General features: G+C 40.5%; 1 protein-coding gene across 2 annotated transcripts in view; it reads right to left on the reverse strand.

The window, feature by feature from the left end:
- SATB2 (SATB homeobox 2) overlaps positions 1-23333 on the reverse strand; it is a 180114-nt gene that overhangs the window by 150540 nt on the left and 6241 nt on the right. For both annotated transcript variants that reach the window (XM_053918904.2, XM_024563955.4), the window contains 2 exons: positions 22784-23011; positions 1339-1515 (listed from right to left, as the gene is read on the reverse strand). In XM_053918904.2, coding sequence (XP_053774879.1) covers positions 1339-1515; positions 22784-22952 — 346 coding nt within the window. In that variant the 5' untranslated portion in view covers positions 22953-23011. The remainder of the gene's footprint in view (positions 1-1338; positions 1516-22783; positions 23012-23333) is intronic.

A 23333-nucleotide genomic window follows, 5' to 3' on the forward strand; every position in this document is an offset into this window, starting at 1 on the left:
AAAGAAAATGAATCAACCTTTATTACACTGCTTTCAAAGCAGCAGACTCTACAATTCGGCTGTACTGCGGTACCAGATAGGCCAAGTGCTCCAGAATATACTTGTACTCACAGTAATCTTTGGGGCACTGCCTGGCCTGGGAAAACATTCTGGGCCCCCCGGTTTCTGATGGGTTGCTATCTTTGTAGAACTAAGATATAATTTAAATACTTAGTTACAGCATTTTTTTATTAAAGTAATGATCTGCTTACAGAACCAGAGTCAAAAGTTTGATCATTTAAATCCTATGTCTTTGGTCACCATATTTGTAACTTTGCATAAATTCCTTAATCTCTGAGTTTCCTTATCTAAATAAGTAGACTCTGACTGATAGTTCTTAGGAATTATATAAAGAAGAACTCGTTTAAGAAGTAGCAAAGATCCTTGGCACATACACAAATCTTAAGGTGGTAATTTATAGGAGCATACATAGGAAATGAATATATAAAACAAAACCTGAAAGTCACATGTTTCTCTCCTCATAAACTATTATCATAAACTATACAATTCAATCAATTCAGCTGAAAAACAAGAATAATCATTCCATTGGGTCAAAAAAAATTTCCATTTTTCAAGGTTTGGGGGCATTTTTTGTTGTTATTTGCTTTGTCAGTTCTTTGGCAGAAAGAACAATGGGCTATGCTTCAGAATGCAGCAACACAAGCTCACAATGGGCTCCCCAGTGCTGTACAATAAATGCTGAAATAATGATGCAATTTTACTATTTTATTAAATAGGTAAGAGGAATTAATCACAAAGATACTGAGATTTTTTTTTTTTTTAATGAATAGGCTACATTAAAATACAGAGCAGTTTTCAAAGATACAAAAGTACGGTAAAATGCATCCATTTTTTTTCTACTTAATGAAAAGCTGATTGTAAAGTCCAAATGCTACAGTAAATACATTTTAAAAACTGAGTGCTTATAAACCATGTATGAAAGTTTGATAAGTTAGGAGTCAAACATTTCAGCACCGGGTCAAAAATACCAATATGGGAGCTTGGAGAAAATAATAGAGTTATTAATGCAAAACAAACAAACAAACAAAAAACCCTGTGATCACCACTTTGAAATACAAGGTGACTTTGGTAGCTCTAGAGGTGCTGGTCAAATATTTCCCACAGCAACCAGAAAACATGACTCTGCAAAAAAACATTCTGCCGTTCACTGTTTGGGAAAGATGCTAAATTTGACCACTTTCCTCCAACCCTATTTGGAGAATTATTTCAGGGAACACATCCTTCCCCAAATCATGACGGACAAAAGGCAGGAGGAGGAGAGAAGAAAGGCGTTACTACCTTGGGCCTGAGCCGCCGAGCTGTGGGAGTACCCCAGGGCCAGGAGCGCAGTCTCCACCAGCTGGCTGAAAAGCACGTCTTTTCGAACCAGGACAAACTCAGCATGTTCTTCTCTGTTGTCATATTCGAGAGAGCCATCCAACTGCTCCACCACACAAAAGACAGGTATCATCAAACCTGGAGGGACAAGATTCAAGAGCAAAACACAAACATTACAAAGCAAATCTCAGTCACCATGATGGGAAGGGAAGAGGCAGTTATAAACATCACTCATCTGTGATCGACAGTGGTTCAGATTAAACAAGCCTCTTAGTCAGATGGGCCTCATGTGAAAGCTGTGGGGTTTTCTCCCTCCACTATTACTACCAGACTGCAACAGAACGGCCCCGGGCCACAGCGGGAGCCCTCAGATTCTAGTCATTAAAAAATGGAGTGCACCCATCAGAGGTGTCCTGACTGAGAGACCTCGAGTTCAGAGGTGGCACACAGGTGAGCTCAAGGCAATCTTCTAGTCACTCACACCCTTTGTTCATGTCTACGGCTTTATCATTCACTCTTAATCAGGACTCGTATTTTCAGATCGGATCTGCTTTTGTCTGGAAATGTTGGAAATTACCTGGTAGGGTGGCCCATTTGACTTCAGGGCCTATGCTACCATGTGAATACGTACAAAAAAGTCAATAGGCATTTAAAAGAAGTTTCTCCTCTACCTGTTATTTTTCTAAATCCTGATAAATAGGTTATCAATTATCCTGGAAATACCCTGTTCACGAAAGTCCTAACTGATGTTTAACTTATGTCAAAATACAAAGCTTTGTCTTTTCAAAAATTATTAGTTTATACATTAACACCCATTACACTAGAAAGGGATTATCTCTTCTTGTGTTTCCAGAGAAAAGAAGTAAACTACCCTAAAGGATAAAGCAAATTAGTCTAGTTGAAAATCTGTTGAAATCTGTTGTCACTGAAATATTTCTCTGCTTTGTATCAAAGTGTGAAAAGCTAAAAAATGTTTAATTTGCCAAAGATTTTTATAAACTGTTTTTTTATTTTTTAAAAAGAGTCATACAGACATTTAAATCTAAACATAGCCAAGGCGTAAGAAGATCAAGGCTTTACCAACATACATGTAATAAGCATGGACTCTGTCCTATGCATGCCATACAGATTAGTGGGTTACGGAATAACAATCTGCTCTGGGTCTTCTCTTTGTGCAAGAAAAATCAAAACTTCTGAAGGATGGACAGGCAGGCAGAGACATGGGGGAGAGGGAGGGTTCACTGGTCATTGTGAAGAGACTTCACAATGCATGTAACACCTCTGTGTAAAATGACTTAAAGAATGCACAGGAGTTTTGCTAGAAGCCCCTCCCTGCTGCCCGGACCCTGGAAGCCTCCTGACTCACTCTGATCTGGAAAGAAGAGGGTGGGAGCAGACACTGCAAACTAGCAGGTCACAGACTTAGATTTTTGTTCTGAAGATAATACAATGGTATGACTGGTTCCCATGTGCTAATTATTATTATTAAAGATGATAAATATTGGGTATAATTATTAAATATAATCATTATTAGCAATAATAATACTCATTAAGAATTGTTATCACTAAAGACCATGGTAATTATTATTAAGCCTACACAACAGTCTAACAAGTCACACCATATCATTCCTGGGACAGCCATTGACTCAGGGTTCATGCCTAAGAGCAACAAAGCAGCGTGACCGTTTATAGCAAATACACCATCTATGTTATAGATTTATGGAAAATAGGAAATAAGGATGGAACAGACTGTTTTAGACAAAGAATAGAATTTATCCTGGCCACATGGTGCCTTACGAAAATTATTTTTAATTGTGACCAGTACTGATAAGCACACCAAATGCTTATGTATTTATGTTCAGTTTATTTCCAAATGTAAGTAAGGCATGTAATGAATAATAAAAGTTATATGTCCTCCAAATTATCTCTGGGGTCATCCATTTATCCAATTTTTATTCCCTGAACACCTACTGTGTGCCGGGTATCCCCGTGGCACCAGGGATATAAGCAGACCAAGTCTGCTGTGGCCCCTGCCCTCTGCGGCTGCAGGTGTAAAATCTCCCTGAGCAAGCAGAATGACCATTTATAGGACCCATTCCTGAGAGTCCTTACCAGCAGGGAATAGCCCCCATGCAGACCTTTTAACTCTTCCGCACTGGTGTACAGTCTTTGCCCGCGGAAGCAGGTGGATTGCTATTTTGATGATTTACATGTATGCACACACAGGGCTGTGCAGTCAGTGGTGCCATAAGCTGCTTTACCGCTAACGCCTGTGTGTCCGTAAGTTTCGATGCTGAAAATCCATGTGCACTTCCTAATGTCAGCACCTGGGTGTCACGCATCGGGGAGTTACAGGTAAGACCCTTACATGAGTCCAGTTGCTCCATGCGCTATCACGCCCCCATTACTTAGGAACCATAAATCCTCCTCAGGGATGGTCGACTGAAAAAACGTAAGGCCCTATTAATTCTTAAAAATAGTATTAACAGTTCAATGAGTTTGATGTGAAATAAAACATTAAAGCACAAGGGTCTACTCCACGTAGGGCCTTATACTTTGAAAGTATCAACGATGGAAATCTCTCCTCAACACTTCGGTTCAGTGACGGAAGGAAGCAGTTGCTATCTGACATGACAACGATAACTCCTTACAGCCAGAAAGCAAACACTCGTCCCTCATACGCATCACTATGTTTTCAGAAAGAAAAACACTCGGACTTTGAGGTAATTTATAAAGTAAAACACTATTAACCAGAAGAGTATAATAGGTTTGTTCTGAAGGCCCATATGTATATCGAAGAATACCATAAACAGGTTCTATTTAATCCCTAGAAAAATAAACCTCTTTACTAGAATTTCACTGATCTAAACAATTACAAATTTCTACGATGAAATGCTACTTTTACCAAAGAAGAGGAAGACAAGAAAAATAGATTCAATTACTAGTGACAATGACAAAAGAAATGAAAAGCAGTACAACTGAGGCCAAGTGTGGGGGAGAAGAAAATTAATGTATAGGTTCTCAAAACCTCTGCAAAGAGGAAATCCTTGGGGAAGAAAACAATAAAAGGATGAGTAGAAATATATGCCAAAAAAGGGTATTTATCCATTTGGTCCTCCGACTCTCTCCAGGCGCAAAGAGAAAAAAAGAAAAAAGAAAAAAGTGATAATGGCTAAAAATACAGGGAGAGTGTTTGGAAAGGCCTGAAAAAAATAAACTAAGAATGGGAAAAATTAAAAGGTAAGTTCAAATAAAGAGGAGCAATGTAAACCTAAAAGGTATTTACAACGAAATTTAGAAAAAACTCAAAACGAAAAAGAAACTCTTGCTCTAGCCCTCTATCGAGAGCTTACGGCATTATTTTTCTTTGATTGACGCACAGACCCATTTCCAGATGACCAAGTAGAGAACTTTGAACTTTGCTTCGTAAGCCTCACTAAGCCTTTGACGGGTGTGGGCGGAGAGCAGGTAGTTTGATCAGGAGGACAGGCGGCGCCAGTGCAGAAACTCCAGGTTGTTCTGACAGTGGGGTACGTGGTGAGCGCTGCTGTCACCGAGGCAGGAGAAGCACGACAGGCTTACCCAGCTGCCATCAGTTACGCTGCTCACCTCGTCCCTTTCATTATGACATTGTTTCTGCAGTGTACGTAATTACAAAGCCTCAGCCTGATCTTCGCCACCACAGCTCTGAGAACAGAGACGGCAGGGACATGGTGAAAGGGCGGGTGACTAGTCCCGCTCAGGAGCTGGGCACCTCCTGAATCACTCCCTTCCAGAGGGAAGGACCTTAGACAGTTTATTTGACCTCTCTGGGGCTCAAATTCCTCCTAGGCAAAATGCAGATAATAGTATCTACTTCATAGAGTTGTGGTGAAGACTATTAACAATGTAACACAGTTAAGCTGTCTGACAGGGAGCCTCGGAACAATGGAACCTATTTGTTTCTCTTTTTTCAAAATCAGTATTAATACCATTTTATAGAGGAAAAAAGAGACCAATAATTTTTTTCTGGGCCCCATAATCAATACTCATGATACTTAGTAAAAGGCATTTCTTCATAATAAAAATACTACTAATAATCACTGAGTGGCTTGATTATATATGTAAGATGCAAATAATAATTGCCTAAAATAGTCAACGTGCCTCACAGAGAAACAGTGGAAGTGTTATTAGAAGCACCATACTTTGAAACTGCCCACCCAATACAACGGCCACGAACTACATGTGGCCCCTGAGCACTTGAAACATGGCTAGTCCTGAATTCAGATGTGCAGTAAGTACAACATACACACTCAGCTTCAATGATTTAATACCCAAAAAGAAATAAATATACCATGAGTGTCTTTTAAATTAACTGATGTAGAAATATTCAGAATACACTGAGTTAAATAAAACATTACATTCTTTTCACTTGTTTCTACAACTTTTTTAAACGAAGCGACTAGAATATTTAAGATTGTGCATGCGGCTCATACTCTCTATCAGACAGGGCTGCTCGAAGCAGCCTGCCGAACACCAACACACACAATGGGTTTTCCAACATGGGATGAATTCATCGGGAACCGATCACTGGGACAACTGTGTCCCCTCTGTGGTCCGGGTCCTGAGGACAAGCGTACTGTTGGGGAAACTCCAAAATCTAGCATGATACCCCCTCTGCATTATCAAGCAAATTGCAGGCTATTCCTAACTATATTAATCCAACTTCTTTCATGAGGGGAAGGCTTTCTCCCCCTTCCTTCATCTTAAAGAACAGTTACAGCTTTCTGGAAATAGCACCACACTGTCATGAAAGGGACCTGAGGGACAAGTATTCTGTCCGGCTCTGGGTGTCTGTCCTCAGCAGTAAAAGAAGGGCCAGCAGCAGGGTGTCTCAGTGACAGGATTCCATGCCTTGCACAAAAGTTAGGACACAAAAGGACTGCCACTGGCATAGCACCTTCTCACTCACCATCAAGTGCTCTAACATATCATTGTATCTTTATTATCTCCCCACGCTTACCTTGTCAGAGGGTTATTCAAATTCTCCTTTAATAAATGAGAAAACTAAAACTGTGAGAAAAGTAACATACCCCCCCCAAAAAAAAACCAAGGCAAAAGTAGAGTGGTTCAGGTTAGCCAACTCTAAATCTCAAGCATTCTGCTTTCTTGGGGGTCAAAAATAACACTCCCAAACTCACACCCAAAGAAATCAGAAGGCCTGGCCTTTAGGAAAGGACCCTTTGCCACTTGCTGTGTCCAGTCAGTGACCCACATGGCTTGTAAGTGAATCCACCTTCTTGGGGCCAGCCACATGCGAGGCACTGTGCTGCTAGGCACAGAGGAGGAACCAAACACGGGTCTTAATCTTCAGTCCCTCACAAAGAAAGACAGGCTCAAATAAAGGGCCACACTCTATCTCATGTGGGTGAGCATGGTTTCTAGCCTCCTGCCCAGCCCTTCTGAATCCTGGGTCCACCCTCACTCTTGGACCTGCCCCCTGAATGACAGGAGCCAGTCTGAGATGAAAGGAGGCTGGCCCTTCTCCTCCTGTCTTGCCAAGGACTCATGCCAAGAACCACCTGTTTGAAGAAGGAAGGCAACCACATGGCCCTCTCCCTTCCCCGGTGGCTGCCACCGTATCTGGCTCTATCACCCAAGAAGGTCCTGGGACTAATTGAAGATTACAAAGGCTTCTGGGCAGGCAGAGCTTCTCATCTCTGTTCTTTGTATAAAACTGAACCTGGAGTGAAGCACCACACTCAGCAACCACCACAGTCAATAAACCATAGCCCCCCTGAACCACAAACAAATGCTACCAAGTAAACTGAGTGTACAGCACAGGTCTGTCAGAGGACTGGGACAGAAAGGAGTGAGGGAGAGCAACTATCATTTCTTACTGCAAATTTACTAAAAAAAAAAATCAAAAGAACCACTTAGTTGCTATATAACCTCATATTCATTCTCTCTCTCTCTCTCTCTCTCTCATTCCCCCCCCCCCTTACACACACACACAATCACATTCACACAGACAAGAGAAATAACTTGCCTCTAGGCACTTCTTCCAACCCAGCAACAATAAAAGCGGTCTGAGCACTAAGAATTGCAACCAAAAACAGAAAGAAAAAATATGGTCGGTGTCCCTCACCTCCTCCCTGAGGTCACAGGCAAAATTTCAAAACAGATCATATGTATCCATCCTACTCTCCTCTTTTCTGCCCTTGCTGTCCTCTCCCAGGCACCTAACCTCTGGAGCTACAGCAGCCAGAGGGTCCACATTCCACCCCTCTACTCCCCCACCCATTCATCCCCCCGGGGGCTGAGCTCAAAAATTCCAAAGAGATAAAAAAGTGATAAACCTTGTTGTCCCGCCCTTTAATAGTGTCTTAATCTCCTCAGATACATTTTCACTGGAAAAGAAACACACTGTATCCCACACTAACTTCTAATGGAAAGAATTTCAGGTAATGAAATAAAGACATTTTACAACCAGTCTTGGAACCAGGAAAGCAAAAATTGGGGAGGGGGGCATTAAGGAGCACCCACAGCTAGGCCAGAGCTCCTCTAGGCTCCCCTAAAAGGCTGTACTTTCCCAAGTTCCTCTTTCCTTTGTTTGTGACCTACAGGTTCTCTGAAGGAATAATGCACTTGTTTTTGTTGGGATTTTGTTTTTAACTCTTACTGAGGAGGAAGGAGGGGCCCAGATAGAGATGGGACAGCTGAAGATGTGGGTTCTGCACAGGTGGAGAAATGCAGTCAATCCTAAATTATGGAGAAAGCAAAATTTGCTTAATAGTCACTCTAAGGGACACATGTGCAACAATTTCATGTTCAGCCCTGACCCAGTTGCTTGTATCTCAAGATTAGACCTCCAACGAAAGTTTCGATAATAAAGCTCCTTGATGCCTCTCCCCCTGTGGGGAGGTGGGCTGCAAAGGGGACAAGATTATCGAGACATATTTTACTCTCATAGTTCCCCCTCTAGTAAAACCAGAATCTACTTTGCAGAACCCTGAGGTAGATCTAAACTTTGGAAGATAGGAAGAAAAAGAGACCAAAGGTAGGGCTGGCGGGGTGAACTCGGGTCCTCTTCTCACCAACCCAAAGGCTCAAACTGAGGTTAAAGTGTCTAGGAGGAGAGGTCCAGTACTCCAGAACTGTGATTCCAGGCCTGTCCCCAAACTGAGAGAGCCCAATTCAACCCGAAGGCAGCTCTGAAGGCTGAAGGATCAACACCAGGTCCCTGGATACTCTTCCGTTACAGAAATGTGGTGGCAGGATCAAGCTGGCCTGGCAATTTGCAAAACAGGATTTCACAGGCACACAGGAGGCACAGTGTGTGCCTGAGCTACACCTGGGAACCCGGCCGCAGCAAGCTGGACCCGAGGAGCTAAATTCCCTGACGTCAGAAATGTCCAGTTAGTGGATGAGGGGGCCGCCTTCCCTCCTCCAACATAGGCTAGACTTAGCTAAGTCGTCTTCAGTCCCTCACTCTCCTTTCCACCCCAGAACCTGACTTTAGCAGGCTCAAAATAAATGCTGGCTCAGTTTAACAAAAGGCTAATTCCAGTTAGACATTAATAATCACCATTAATAGGCAGTGAAGGATCTGTTTTTTTCCCCATGACTCCCCAGTGGCTGAGCTTGTCCACATCACTTTGGCCCTACTGCATCGCATTCAGCTTCAGCAGATAAGGAAATCTTTCCAAGAAATGATCCATACCAGTGGATTCAGGAGCTCGCTTCATGTTCCCCAGGGAAAACGCACCAGATCACAGGGCTGTGAGTGACCACTGCTGACAGAAACTGCTGCCCTACCCCCAGGAGGGCATTGCGGTCAATTGGTGCACAACTCAAGTGGCTCACAACCCTACGCCCCGTGCCTGGACACACCCTGGAACCCTGGGGGGGGGGGGTGGCAGTGCTGGGGAAGGGTCTTATCTGCAGTCCTGGCCAAGTCCAACCTTGAAGGACTTCAACATCTTTTCTAAATGCAATAACCAGAGAGAGACAGAATGTTTACTGCTCCCAAAATTTTTAAAATTATTTTCAAAAGGCAAAAAGTGGAACATGCAAGTTTGTATATTACAAAAGAGTTCAACACTAAATTCCTGAGGTTCTTTTCACAGTGGGTTACAAATGCATATATTGATAAGTCTTGAGACTCAAGGCATGCTCAATGACCTCCACCATAATTCATTAGTGTCAGGATTTCTGTCCTCCGGCACGTAAATTTTTACTCTGGAGGTTTCTCAGAGGATAAATTTTTTAAATAATATTTAAGTGAAGATGCGTTTGCCACTCCCCTCATTCTCATTATGCTCTCTGGAAAAGCAATTTATAAATCAGAGTCCTGTAAGTCAAAAAGGAGTCAATAAAATTGTCTTTATACAAACATTTGCTTCATCATCTCAGGTTTTGAGCTCCACCTAAATGTTATTTTATGTACTTTAACAATTAAATTTAAAAAACCCTTGATTAATTTCTCGAGTGCAGTGTTAAGGAAAGGTTAACTGTACTGAGGTTCTCTAGCAAGGAATTAATAAAGGAATCAAGCACTCGGCTCTCAATAAGACAAGACTACCCAGATTTCTATTGGGAATATTTCATAGCACAAGCATGTTTTCTTCGGGGAGTTTAACTCACCAAAATTATTAAAAATTGAGATCAAACACTGGTGCAAAGTCCCAAAGGAAATCATGCTAGAGTGGAGAGATTTTTTTATCAAATAAAACCCTGAAAAGGTAAAGTTTTTATAGTGGAAAATAAAAGGCATTCTCCCGTACAAAAAGAAACCTTACTGTCTATATCTAAGGTTCAAACAGCAAAACATGTATAAACATTCAGTAGAGATGTAAAAACCATCCCTGTTAAATGAATGCAGATTTCACTAAACTGGGCTTAGAGAGGCGGCCACCACCCTCCCTTCCCCACCCCTGGAAGCCACCCTCCTCCGTGGACCCAACAAATACCTCCATCGAGATGTAACAGCAACCAAGGTGCTGAAAAGGGCGAACAGTGGGAGGAGAAAGAGGAAAGGACAGGAGGAGAGAGCAAGGAAGTCCAAATCACAGTGCACGTCCCGCAGTCCCCTGGGGGGCACACTGCGGTCTCTGGGCTGCAATACTAGGACACCATTATTGTGACTGAGACGAAGTTAATAAACCCAGCTCACAGACTAGGGACTCAGGCCCCCGCCGATGGGCTACTCCCCAGACAAGATATTTTAAGTATATGTGCATTTGTGTAATTTATAGCAGTTACTTAAAGATGAAAAACAGAACAGAGAAAACTAATATATTTTTTTATTTTTAGACATCTACTTTATAATTTACAGAATTTCTAAAAGAAAATACTAAATTTAGTATAAAAACCCTAAGAGACCACTTAAGCCACTGCATATAAATCCAGTGAAAATCTTCTATTCATCCTTAATATTATCCAAAAGATACCACCCAGCGAAAGGAGAAGTGCTATTCCGCTTTTACCTAACTTTAAGAAGTGCCACCAAAGACCAAAATGATCTGTCCCTGAAGAAAAAGTAATAAATCTAAATACTAAAATAATACTAATAATAGTAAGTTTCTATCATCCCTAAAGTGAAAAAAAAAACCTGGAAAATTACCACACCATTTTAAATTTGGGGTAATCCCAGATAAAAAAAAATCTCAATTTCCAAAAGATTTCACTCCCCTTAGAGTCCCTGGATTCATAAATTCTTTAATTCCATAATAATTTCCAAGTCACAAAATAAAGCATATTAGTGTAATTTCTCCCCCTCCCCTCAAAGGCAACAGTTTCAAAATAGGTCCATTCTCACAAGCTCAACACAGAATAACAGAAAGACAGCTCAAAGACTCTTTGTCAAACTCCGCATTAAAGGAGAAAGGGGTTCCTCTGGGGTGTTCACATAGGTGTGGTGTGGCCAAGGAAGACTACTAGTCTGTCTGGGTGAGAGAGGCTATTTTATCTTAGCACCATCTCAGCCCAGATCTAGATAAAGATGGTAAAACAAACGATACCTCACAGCTTCCATAAATGTACGTTCATTTCTTTATTTTGGTAACAGAAGTAGGATTGACAAACAGATATGTTTTCAGAGAGCAAGCCTGTGTTTATTATGTACACGAGAGGCTGGCTGTGAGCAAGTCAACTTCACTGAGTCACATGAAAGGGGGAAAGGAGCTGGATCTCAGAAGCCTTCCTTGGTTAGAAAGAACTGTCTCCCTCAAACTTGCTTTCAAGCTATACATCAATCTTCAATATAATTATGTTTGACATAATATAAGCTCTTGGCAGTGAACTTGTTTACAATAAATGCTTAGTTTGGGTACATGGACTGTATTTCAGTCTTACAAATATCAAACACAAACCTACAACAGCCCCATTATGAAGCTGAGAATTATTCTGCTATAAATCTTTTTATTGGGGGGCCAAGGGAATTACTTTGCAGCTTGTTTTCCACTAACCCCTTGGAACAGTGTGAAAAGAGGGACATTTGTACTCTGACCCTGTGCTAATTGGAATTCTCTACATTTCCATGGGACAACGTCCGGTATCGATCCTAAACACGCAGGTGGGTCCCCAGACAGTTTTGCCACGGTGGGAAAAAAATACACGTGCAACAAAATGGTTCTTACTAAAGTCACTGCATTTTCCTACAGTTCTTCTCCCCTTCAACTCTCTTGGGAACTAATGACCATTTGTGACAGCACTGGCAGGCTCTCAGTGGTAAGCGCCAGTTTGGGGAGATTTATAAGTCAGCTGTAAAAATGTGCTTGAGGCTCAAACTCACTATATGAATCGGCCTGTAAATAGAGTTAGTTTCCCTGAATGTTACCTGGAGATTCAATTGAAAAGGAAAAAAAAATTAGGATCACCTTATTTACCCTTGTAAAGCTCATTTACTTGGGTCTTAAATATGTAATAACTTCCCTTTCAGAGAACAACTTGCTCCTCTTATACACCCTCAATACTAATAAAGAGTGTTTGGTCTTCTAAAACCACATCTGCCAAATGTACAGCACACAGTCTTGTCTGGACGGAGCATGGTAAGCTGAAAGCTAAGCAGAGCTTTGGGAGCACCCCAGCCCAGCCCCACTCTACACAAACGGTTTTCCATCATCCACCTTCACTGGCATCCTCAGCACCTTATGATTATTGGTTATCAAATGATGACAATTTATCATTGCCCGGTTTCTTCACTTGTTTCTTAATTTCACAATAACCTTATAATCAGATTCCTACAATAATTTAACTTGAACATACTATTGATATATAGAAAAGATAATTTTAAGAATCCTAGTTTAGGCATGTTTTCTGAAATAACTAATACTGGGAAACACTGTTGCTTTATTACTTAAAAGTGAGATTCCAACTTTTTTTTCCTTCTAGTCAATGTTATAATTTCAGATGATGTAAAAAAAATTTATGTTTCTCAGCTTCTAATATAGAAGACAAGTAACTGATTTATAAGTTTTGAGGGTCATCAAATATAATTTTATTAAAAATTGTACCACATGACTTTAATATATGACAAAGACAGAGAGAGAGGAGAAATAATTTCATTGCATTATCAGCCTCACAGATCACTCTTGTTAATATCAAAAGCACTAGGTCACAATGTGAACTAATGGAAAATTGTTAATTTCAGCTAAAATAGTCACTCCTTTTTTTTTTTTTTAATTAAATAAGCCCTTTTAAAACCTTGACTATTTAACTGCTATTTACTTGGAGGAGGGGAGACATGGAGAAGGTGACTGTATAAAAAAAAATACTTTTTTATTGTACAACAAAAATTTCCTCCAAGGCAAGAAGACATTATGCCAAGTTCCACCCAGAATTAATGTTTAGGTTTAAATTATAAAGTCCAGAGAAAACAGAACCACTAAAAGACCCTTAAAGTTCGTGGCACTCGTCAACACTGTTAGGTTATATAAATGTTAAAACTGAAAATCCTTTGCTGACAGAAGTATTTTAATGAAAGCACTATTAACTGGACTCTCTAAACTAAATTTTTTTTAAAGTCTTTTGAGCTGTTTGATATAAATTCCACCCTGAAGCAGATTATGCCTGGGACAGTTTGGGATTATGAGACCTCCACTGTGAAGGGTTTACTGCCTATCTTATTCCTTTCACTTTGCCGCCCTCAGAAAGGTTTCTGAATATTGACCCCAAGACAACTCTTAGCTACAGATGATAGAAATATTCTCCAATAACTCTGTCAACAGACCCAAACCGTGGGCTTCTGCTGCTGAGAGCCAGCATTATTTGCGGTTTTAGTAACCCCACCACGAGCAGAGGCTAACTCCACTATCTAGGCTAACTCCACTGTCCTCACCCAAGTTTCCAGGAGCTCACAGCTTCTGTGAATAGAGTGAGAAATACAATCTAGAGCGAAAGAACACTAGCCACTGATTTGGGCTGCAGCCGGCCGGCTGCCTCCAAGTTGCTGAACGCGCCACACTGGGGAACGGGGCTGGAGCCTCAGCAACGTGAAGAATTATCGACTTAATGGTTCCAGTGATTGCAGATGGAGGACAGAGCCTGTGCATCTCAGGAGACAGTCTTTGTCACCTGAGTGCATGTCAGGTGATATGTCCACGTGAAAATGAGGGGCCCTCCACAACCCCATGTGTGCCGAGAAGAAACCAGGGTGCTCATTATTCACCTTCAACTCTCTCCCTCCCCCAGCCTCGTTATGACTTCCACAGAAGGAAGAAGAGCAGGCCCCGGGACCACACCTAACCCTTGACTTGGCAGGGCTCTACAACAAGAGGAACATTCACTACTTTTGACTTCCATGTACACAGGTTTAAAAAAAAAAAAAAAGGAGGAGGTAGTTACGCCTCAGGTAGAATACAAGAAAATGTAATGTCCCTTCTCAAACTGCATATGAAGACAAAATCAGTGCATATTTTCAATGTCTCCCAAGCAACCACCTCCCAAGGGCTCCTCTCTGAATTTCCCAGGGAGGAGCAAGAACCAAATGGTCCTTCCCCAAAACAGATTTTAGCTAATAAACAAAACAAAGTAAGTGAAAAGCACTTCAGTTACTCTTCATCTTCTTCAAGACTAAAAATTGTACATTGTGTGACAGGTCCACCTCATTTTTCTTAATGATGTTTTTATTATTCTTTCACTCAATTAAAACAGAAATGGATATTGCATCTTCTGACTATATAATTGTTATTGTAATCTGTTTTCGATCACTGCTCGGGAAATGGGTCCAAAACAACATAAACTCTCCACTGCCTCAGAAGGCAAGTCATTTTCTTTTACAACGACACTTAGAGAGACATTCATCATGCAGCTCTCTCAGCATCTCTGGATTATGACAAAGAAAAGTTCTTGTTCTGTTAACAAAAAAAAAAGTGTTTTAAAAACACTGCTATTTAAAGAGTTTTGATTTGAATGCATTTTTCTATTAAGCTATCAATGTTTGCCTTTCCTTACATGAATAAATAATTGGAACATCAATGCAATAAGCATATACAATTTTAATATAGGGAATAATAAAGAAATGTGAAAACCAATCTTACTCAGTTAAAAAGAACTGATACTTTCCAGCCAAATATAAAACAAGTCGAAGATATTTTTTAAAAAGAAAGAAAAAGATATCTGTGTCTAATGTGATAAAATTCAAGTTGTTTCTATAAAAAATATATATCACCTCTGTGAGATCTTAGTGCTTTGGGAAACATTTTCTCTGACTAGAGTCTATCATTTCTTTTCCATATCTGTGCAAATCTTCAACAAAACAAAGAACGTCACTAAGCTGCTGTGTACATTTCAGTAACTGTGTAGCAATCAGCGGGCAGACACAGTGGCCAAACAGTCAGACGTGACCTACACCCCTTTTCACACATGGTAGCTGGCCATGTTTCCCCTTAACTGTTTGATCTTTGTTGTTACGTTATGCTGCAGCCTAATAACCCCCCATCGTAAGACAGAACTCCATTCCCATGGTAATGCCACAAGCTAAGGGCAGAACCAAATGTGCCTTACACACGAGCAAATAGTAACAATACCGGTGGCAACTCTAACTGAAATATAGTATTTCCCCCCGAGGGTCATTATCCTAAGGTGTCATAACCACAAATAAAGATTATTCTTACTACAATATAAGACTGGCATAATTCTGGATAACTTCAAGGTTCAAATTCTTGAAAGTTCCATTAATGCTTTTGACTTCATTTTAAGCATTTGTCAAACTAGTAACTATTATGTTCTCCACATCACTTAAAATGGAAAAATATACATACCATAAACCCAATTGCCATAATAATATATCTAAGGCACATTTACTCCATTTAAAGTCATTTTTCCCTAGATTTTTAAAATCTGGAATAAGTAAAACTTTGCAAATGAGAAGCCAAAGACACAAGCTGTAGAAGATAATTTCTGATGCAGCCTTTCACTGCCACTTAATTATACTGATTTTATCACAAATTTTAAGTCCCTCACTACTAAGAAGCAAAACCATGCTGTTAATTGAAAACAAAAAGAAATTATATAGAGTTCCTGACTCTGAAAACTCCCCCGTGAAACATCTTTCACACAAGCACTGTGCAGCGTGAACGCCTTGCGGGGCTTGCTTCACGTGAAAGAAGAAAATAAATGTTTGGTTGATCACTGACAGTAAAGGGAAGCAATGTAACTTCAGAAATGGAAAACAACACACTATACAGGCTATATCTGTGCTTTTTTTGGAAATCTAAGTCCTCCACTGGCTTTGGTTTAACACATACCTCAGGCCCACTCAGGGCCGTCTACTCTGACTTTGAAGTATCTATCACACACCCATAAGTAGTATGATGATGAATCCTTCGTACGTAAAAACCCATTTTCAACACATAGACATTTTCAAATCCCTATTGCACTTTAAGGTAAAAGGACTGTACAGCTCTCCTCACTGGCACCCTAAATTAATGCTGAAGAGCAGTGGTGATTAGAAGTGAGAAAGTCTCCACATAATCCAAGTCAGCAGAGGGAAATCACTCATTTTAAAATTGCTATAAAGAAAAGAATTAAAACTAAAAGACAAACTCTCCTCTTCATTTTTCCAGCTAAGCATAAAGGTCTCCTACTTGAAACCATTTCCAGTTTTCTCTCTTCCTTTTCTTTCCCTTCCCTTCTCCTCCCCCCTCCCCTCCCCTTTCCTTCCTTCCTTCCTTCCTTCTTTCGTTCCTTCCTTCCTCAAAAAATAATGAGTTAAAATGTATGGGTTGGATCCAACATTTCACTGCTGTTCTTATTCTTGGGAGTTGGGGGAGGAGGAACTTGCTGCCAAAGCTTCTGAAAAGAGAGTTTGGGCTGCTAATTTTCCGTTCACAAAAATCTAATTTCCCTTATGCATCTCGCACAACTCATGAAATAATATGAAACAGTATTATATCACTGCAAATTGAGACATTTTTATCAAAATAAAGAGTGATGATGCCAACATTTCATTTGTCATTTCCCACTTGTCACTTTTCACTGACAAACTGTTACACATACAACTTTTGTCAAATGCTTCATCTTTAAATATGTTCCAAAAATGCCATTGTATCTCAGCATTGATGTAAGGGAGATAGTAAAAACTACTATGTTGCCACACATGAGTTATATGGGTTAAAAACAGACTACTTATTAGATAAAAGACTATAGAGGACTTTTTATTTATTTACATGCTGTGTAGGATAAAGTTTGGCTTCCTGAAATATAACAAACTATGTACATATTTTATGCACCAAATATGAGGTTATTAGTTATAAGAAACTTTTTTAATGGTGAGGTAATGCATCATTTTCATCTCAATGGAAACCTAAAATCTCTAAAACGACCAAAGAAAACAATACAATTTGGGATTCATCGAGCCCTATTAATTTAATGGTTATTTTTGATATATGCATATAAACTCTTTCTACACTAAATTCTTTACAAAAAAAGAAGGTTTTAAGTGATCTGCTTACCAAATATACCTTGCCAGTTACACCACATAATTACTGTGTCTTCCCTGGAATAAAATTGATGTCTATATTCTTAAAATAACTCATTCATAATCTTAGTTATCTAATAAATGATGGTAAGGCCGCTTCCCTCCTTACAGATACATTCAGAAAAGGAAAGAAGACTTAATACAGGATACCTAAGATGTAGAGAATGATTCTGCTAGTCACAGTCCCCCAGAAAGGATGATACTGCTTGTTTTCTACGGGGGTGAGGAAACAGAATGCCTTATGGGACATCTGTGTAGTCCCAACATGCACACACACACACACATTTCACTGCAGAAGACCTTGAATATGTAATGGTCAGTGGGTTTCTGCTGATGGAACGTAAGGCTTCCAAAATTACTTGAAACATCAAATTATGCTCAGGACCTTGAGGGGTGGATACCCTGTGTTCTGTTTAATGTGTATGTTCCATTGCATATATTTTTTGACCAAGTATATCTTTATTTTAATAACAGGCCAAGGACTAAAAACACTTTAGAGAAGGGCTATTTTTCTACCTCAGCAAAACTACAGAGGACATGCTAGATTGTTGGATGACCCCAAAGCCTAAGTTCATTCTATTTAAAAGATCTTAAACCCTTTTAAAAAAAAAAAAAAAAGTGGAGTGGAAGAGGGAGACACAATCTCTTCTCTTTTGGAGTAATTATATGAGTGCTCCCTACAAGCATAATGGTGTTTATCCTTGGACAAAATGAACTTAACGTTTTCTCCGTTTTTCCCATGTTGACCACATGTTTCTAAATTTCTGAGTATTTATTAATACATTTCAACACGTCAATATCTATACTCTTACAGATCTGCACTCCTTTCGAAAAGGAAAATGCCTCTCTGCAGCTGCTAAGGTGCAGAGTACCCCCAAGGAGTACCCCCAAGCTGAACTGCATGTCTTTTACTTTTAATGGAAAAGGAAATGCTCCACAGGTAGACAGTGAGACTAGGGTGGGGGGGAGGAAATGCTCCACAGGTAGACAGGGAGACTGGGGGGGGCAGGGAGGAAATGCTCCACAGGTAGACAGTGAGACTGGGTGTGGGGGGGAAGGATATGCTCCACAGGTAGACAGTGAGACTGGAGGGGGGGAAGGAAATGCTCCACAGGTAGGTAGACAGTGAGACTGGAGGGGGGGAGGGAATGCTCCACAGGTAGGTAGACAGTGAGACTGGAGGGGGGGAAGGAAATGCTCCACAGGTAGGTAGACAGTGAGACTGGAGGGGGGGGAAGGAAATGCTCCACAGGTAGACAGACTGGAAGGGGGGGAAGGAAATGCTCCACAGGTAGGTAGACAGTGAGACTGGAGGGGGGGGGAAGGAAATGCTCCACAGGTAGACAGACTGGAGTGGGGGGAAGGAAATGCTCCACAGGTAGACAGTGAGACTGGAGGGGGGGAAGGAAATGCTCCACAGGTAGGTAGACAGTGAGACTGCTGCTGTAGACGACGGTCAGCTCTAAAGGAAGCCCTGACCCACAACCACGCTCACATTTGTTTTCCTGCATGAATGCATTAGCGTGTACTGAATAGTAAACCTTCCCCCTTGCAACAAGGCAGTTACATCCTTGGAAGGGCTGCCTGAGAGCAGCAAGAATGGCTCCACTTCCAGTCAACCAGTCACAAGATAACCTCAACAGATGATTCTTTCACAAAATAAATTATTTGAAAAACTAATTCTAATTCCTTCCCCCATAAAGCAAATACCTATAAGAGATATTCTTAGCATTTAAACATTTTCCCCTAAACTCTAGAACACTTAATACCAATAAAATCACCAGAATTCACAAGAAAATGAAAAATATCCCAAGGATTTCTGACGTTTAATGCCTCCTATCAGCAAATACACCATCTGGTAGACTCAAGCACTGATCATTCAGTTTAAATAAAGCTGTCTGAAAGTTCTTCGTTACACCAAACATTAAAAAATGAAACTGCTTCTGTTAACAATGAATGAAGCCCAACAATTTATTGCTGCTAAAGCACAACTGGCCGGTGAGTCCCCGCAGGCCAGGAGGGAGGCAGAACGCCTTGCTTCCTCTGGAAACCTGGCTGCCATCACTTTGATTTTATGCTGTAGGTTGTGTGGCTGAAGCGTTACATACGACAGAACATTTCAGACACTTAACGCTAATGGTGGTAAAAAGGATCATCTGATTCTTATTTTCGTCATCCTTAATAATCTTTTCTTCTTCTAAATCTTCAAATAGATTTGTAAGTTTTAATCACCGATTTCACAAATATAAATTTCCCCACCATTAATCATCCTTTTTCAAAATCCTTATGGAGTGAATTACTAGCTGACAGGGGACGCCAATTCTAGTAAGTGAATGTTACCCAGCAGGGATATAAAGCTGTCAACACCACGGTGCTCTTGCTTGCTCTAAACTCTCTCCCAGCCTTCATATGTTTTTTAAAGAGATATTAGCCTTTTTTTTTTCCTGAGGACCTTCTATAAAAGCTGATTGTCATACACATCTGAGCACTTGTATTTTATTACATACATGCTTTAAAAGACTGCTTAGATAACAGCAAAAACATCCTAAAAAGTGTTGGAAAGACAAAGCAAAATCGACCTCTTTCTTATAGTCTTCTAAAGCTAACCACATGGTAAACAATGCACTAACTTTTAAGTCCCCTATTAAAACAGAGCCTTGAAGACTGTGATAGTGTGTCTACCACCTCAACCAGTTAAAGCCGGACACTGCAATGAAGCAAACTCTCTCTCTCCCTAAAAAAGTAGAATAACAGACAAGAAATTACTGTTGCAACCAATGCATTCAGAAATATTTATCCACTCACTGTTTATCAAAAGCAGTAAGATAAATTGCCATTTAGCAACCAATTAACTTAATGATTTCTACTATTTTTAGAGGGAGCTCCCCCTAAAAATCACTAAAGATTAACAAATACATCCTCCCAAGCTTTTAGCTCTATTTTTTAAAACATACTATTATCGTAACCTTTTCAGCATTGACAAGACTGCAGTACACCTGAAAATGGGAGGACAAGATGCAGCACTACCATATTTTTATAGTTGTCTATGCTTATTAAATTCTTCGTAAATAAACTTTAAACAAAGGAGAGTGATAGAAGTATAATCTATTTATTCCCCCCCAACAAAAGTTTTTCAAGTATGAAGAGCTGCTAACTAGAAATATATTTTAAACAAATTTAAATTTAGAATGTGCATTTTTAAAAGATTTGCTTCTCTCAAAATTGTGTGATTAAAAGTTACAAGAAAAGGAAATTATTAACTTTTCAATGTACATTTAGAAGCTACTGTATCTAAACTTAAGTCCCCGATGTAATCATTAACATTCGATAAGAAAACTTTGTATTATCAAAATTTTATGTTCTAAATTTTATGTTACATTTTAAAGCTTTCTAAGTTAAAATATTTCCAACCTATTATGCTATATAGAGTAAAATATTTCTTTTAAAAAATCCTTAAAAATCCACCACATATAAACTATTTTAACTACTTTACCATTAAGTATTATGAATGGTAATTGTCGAGACAAAATAATTCCATCTGTATTTTCAGGTTGGAAAGCAGCTAGTAAGACCTTTGCTGTTACTAAATGAAGTTAAATCTCAGAAAAAAGTGACAAAAGTTTTTTCAAACAAATCTATTATTCATCACCAAGACTTAATAGTTTTAGTTTATATAAAATTTAAAATAACTAGTCAAATATGAATTATAGTCTTAGAAAATATGAAAAGCAGCTACTCTTATACTACAGGTAGCCCTGGTCCACAAAATTTTTTTTCCATAGTTCCATATACTATACATAAATAAAACTTGTGTTGGGAAGCACAATTGTTAACAATTATATTCTAAAACATTTAGGAACTTCTCTCGATTTAGTGAATTTTATTAGGTCTTAAGAAAGGAACCAAGATTTCAAGTCTAAGTGTTTTCTTCATGCCTGAGGTCACTCTGAGAACGTCTCTCTCTGAGGATTTCTAAAGGTCTTTTAATCAAACGTTATCACCACGTCGCCCCACATTTAGTCCCACCACACTCACTGCACATTCTCCTGTCTCACACGCACGTGTCAGAAGAGGGTACAAAATGTCTAAAGTTATCTTTCCAGTCTCAGCACCTTAACAAATGCTACTTTTAAAAAGTGGGTCACAGGACTATCAAGTTTTCTTTTGCTTCACTGAAGTGTGTTTTCAATCCCCTAAAATGGAAGATTTTCAAAATCTATAGCCAAATAATTTTTTAAAGCTTTATAAATTGTGACAATAAGTGCTTCTCAAAGGAGACGATTAATGTAAGGAACTAAAGCAAATCATCCCGAGTGTCTATCATGAGGACAGTAACAGCAAAATAAGCAAAAATAAAAAATGTGTTACTTATAAAATGCGTGTATTTAACTCTTTAAAGGGGAGTGAACATGCTAAGTATTTACTTCGAAAGATATACTAGGGCTATTTAGAACATGGGGATTGGAGCTTATCAATTAAGTTTAGCAGGCTAATGTAAAGAATTATATTAACTAGGCTACTGCCGAAAAATTTAGGACAAAAACAAAACTTAGAAGCAAAAAAGTTAAACTAGTGATTTATCCCAAACAATAAAACTGCATGCTGTGTAGCATTATGCATTTTATTTCTTTAAAAATGACAACTAGCAAATGGCAGATAACCCTCAAAATAATTGAAAAATGTTTGCATTTCTTGCATGTCTTCATTTTTATAAAATTACTTTTCCTAACCACTTTTTTAAAGTAATTGTTTAAGTAACAAAAACTACAAAAGATTATCTTTGAATAGTATTAACTTCTTGGAAAGGAAAGCAGCATGTAGCCAGTAAAGGCCACTATGCTCTTGTTACCTGTTGTGCTCTAATTCCCAACGAAGTTACAAACGCGAATAACCTTAAATTTTATGGGAAACAGTAGCATTAAAGCCTCTGAGGACCTGATACATTCATGGTACACTGGAAATGTGGCAGGAAGTACTCCCAGTGGTTACACATTTGTCTCAAAGCACTATCCTAACTACGAGGTAACACCCCTCTTGCTCCTGTACTAGACGGAGCATTGAGGACTAGTCCACAAAAGCGAATGCACCTGAACTTCATCCCTACAACAGATACTCTGAGGCAAGGCAAAAGAGTTAAATCAGTAAAAAGCTCTCTAGGAAAATCTAGAAACAGTTAGCTGGCTGTGACATAAACCTGCCAACACCTCAGCACACAGTGGCAAAGTGCCCAAAAAATGCCACCCTCTGGGTAAACCACTTTCTTGTTTTAACTTGAGATGAAGCTACCAGTTGCAGGAGAGAGGCGACAGGGGCATTATTTGGCAACCTGGAATCCACTTCCTGTAATCCTACACCGCGACGGAGCCTAATCAACCTGAACCCTGACACCCGGGCCATTAGCGCCGGGCCGCGGGCTGCGCGCGCCTCCTCGCTCGGGGCTGTTACCTCCCACGGCCTTGGCCACGGCGCCGTTGGGCCTCCCGCGGGCTCCCATGGGGCTGCCGTTCTGCTCCAGCCGGGCCACCTTCACCGGGGGAGGCCCCTTGACGTCGGGGCTGCCGCTGCGCCGGTCGGGGCTGTCCCGCAGACACGGGCTCTCGCTCCGCCGCTCCATGCTGCTCCGACTCGGAGACAAAGTTCCCACCGGCAGGTCGCAATAAAACGCGCAGGGACCTAGGGAGGGGGCGGGGGGAGGGAAAGGGGAGGGAAGAAAAAAGAGGGAAAACCGCTCACACACGTGATAGACGTTCAGGCCAGTGGCAGAGCGACGCTCCGCAACCACACAAACTTCCTCCCACGCCGCCAGAGGGGCCCGGGCCGGGGAGCGGGTCCCAGCCTCACACTGGGCAGCCCGGTGGGCGCCCGCAGCCGGCAGAGCTGGGGCTCGACCCAGGGGCTGTTCCCCAGGAAGGAGCCTTCGCGACAGCATCGGGGCCCGCGCCCAGGGACGCCCGGCAGTGGCCGGCCCATTGAAAGAGAGTTGGCATAGACTGTT

Source organism: Desmodus rotundus, chromosome 2 (assembly GCF_022682495.2).
Source record: "Desmodus rotundus isolate HL8 chromosome 2, HLdesRot8A.1, whole genome shotgun sequence".
Lineage (NCBI taxonomy): Eukaryota > Metazoa > Chordata > Mammalia > Chiroptera > Phyllostomidae > Desmodus > Desmodus rotundus.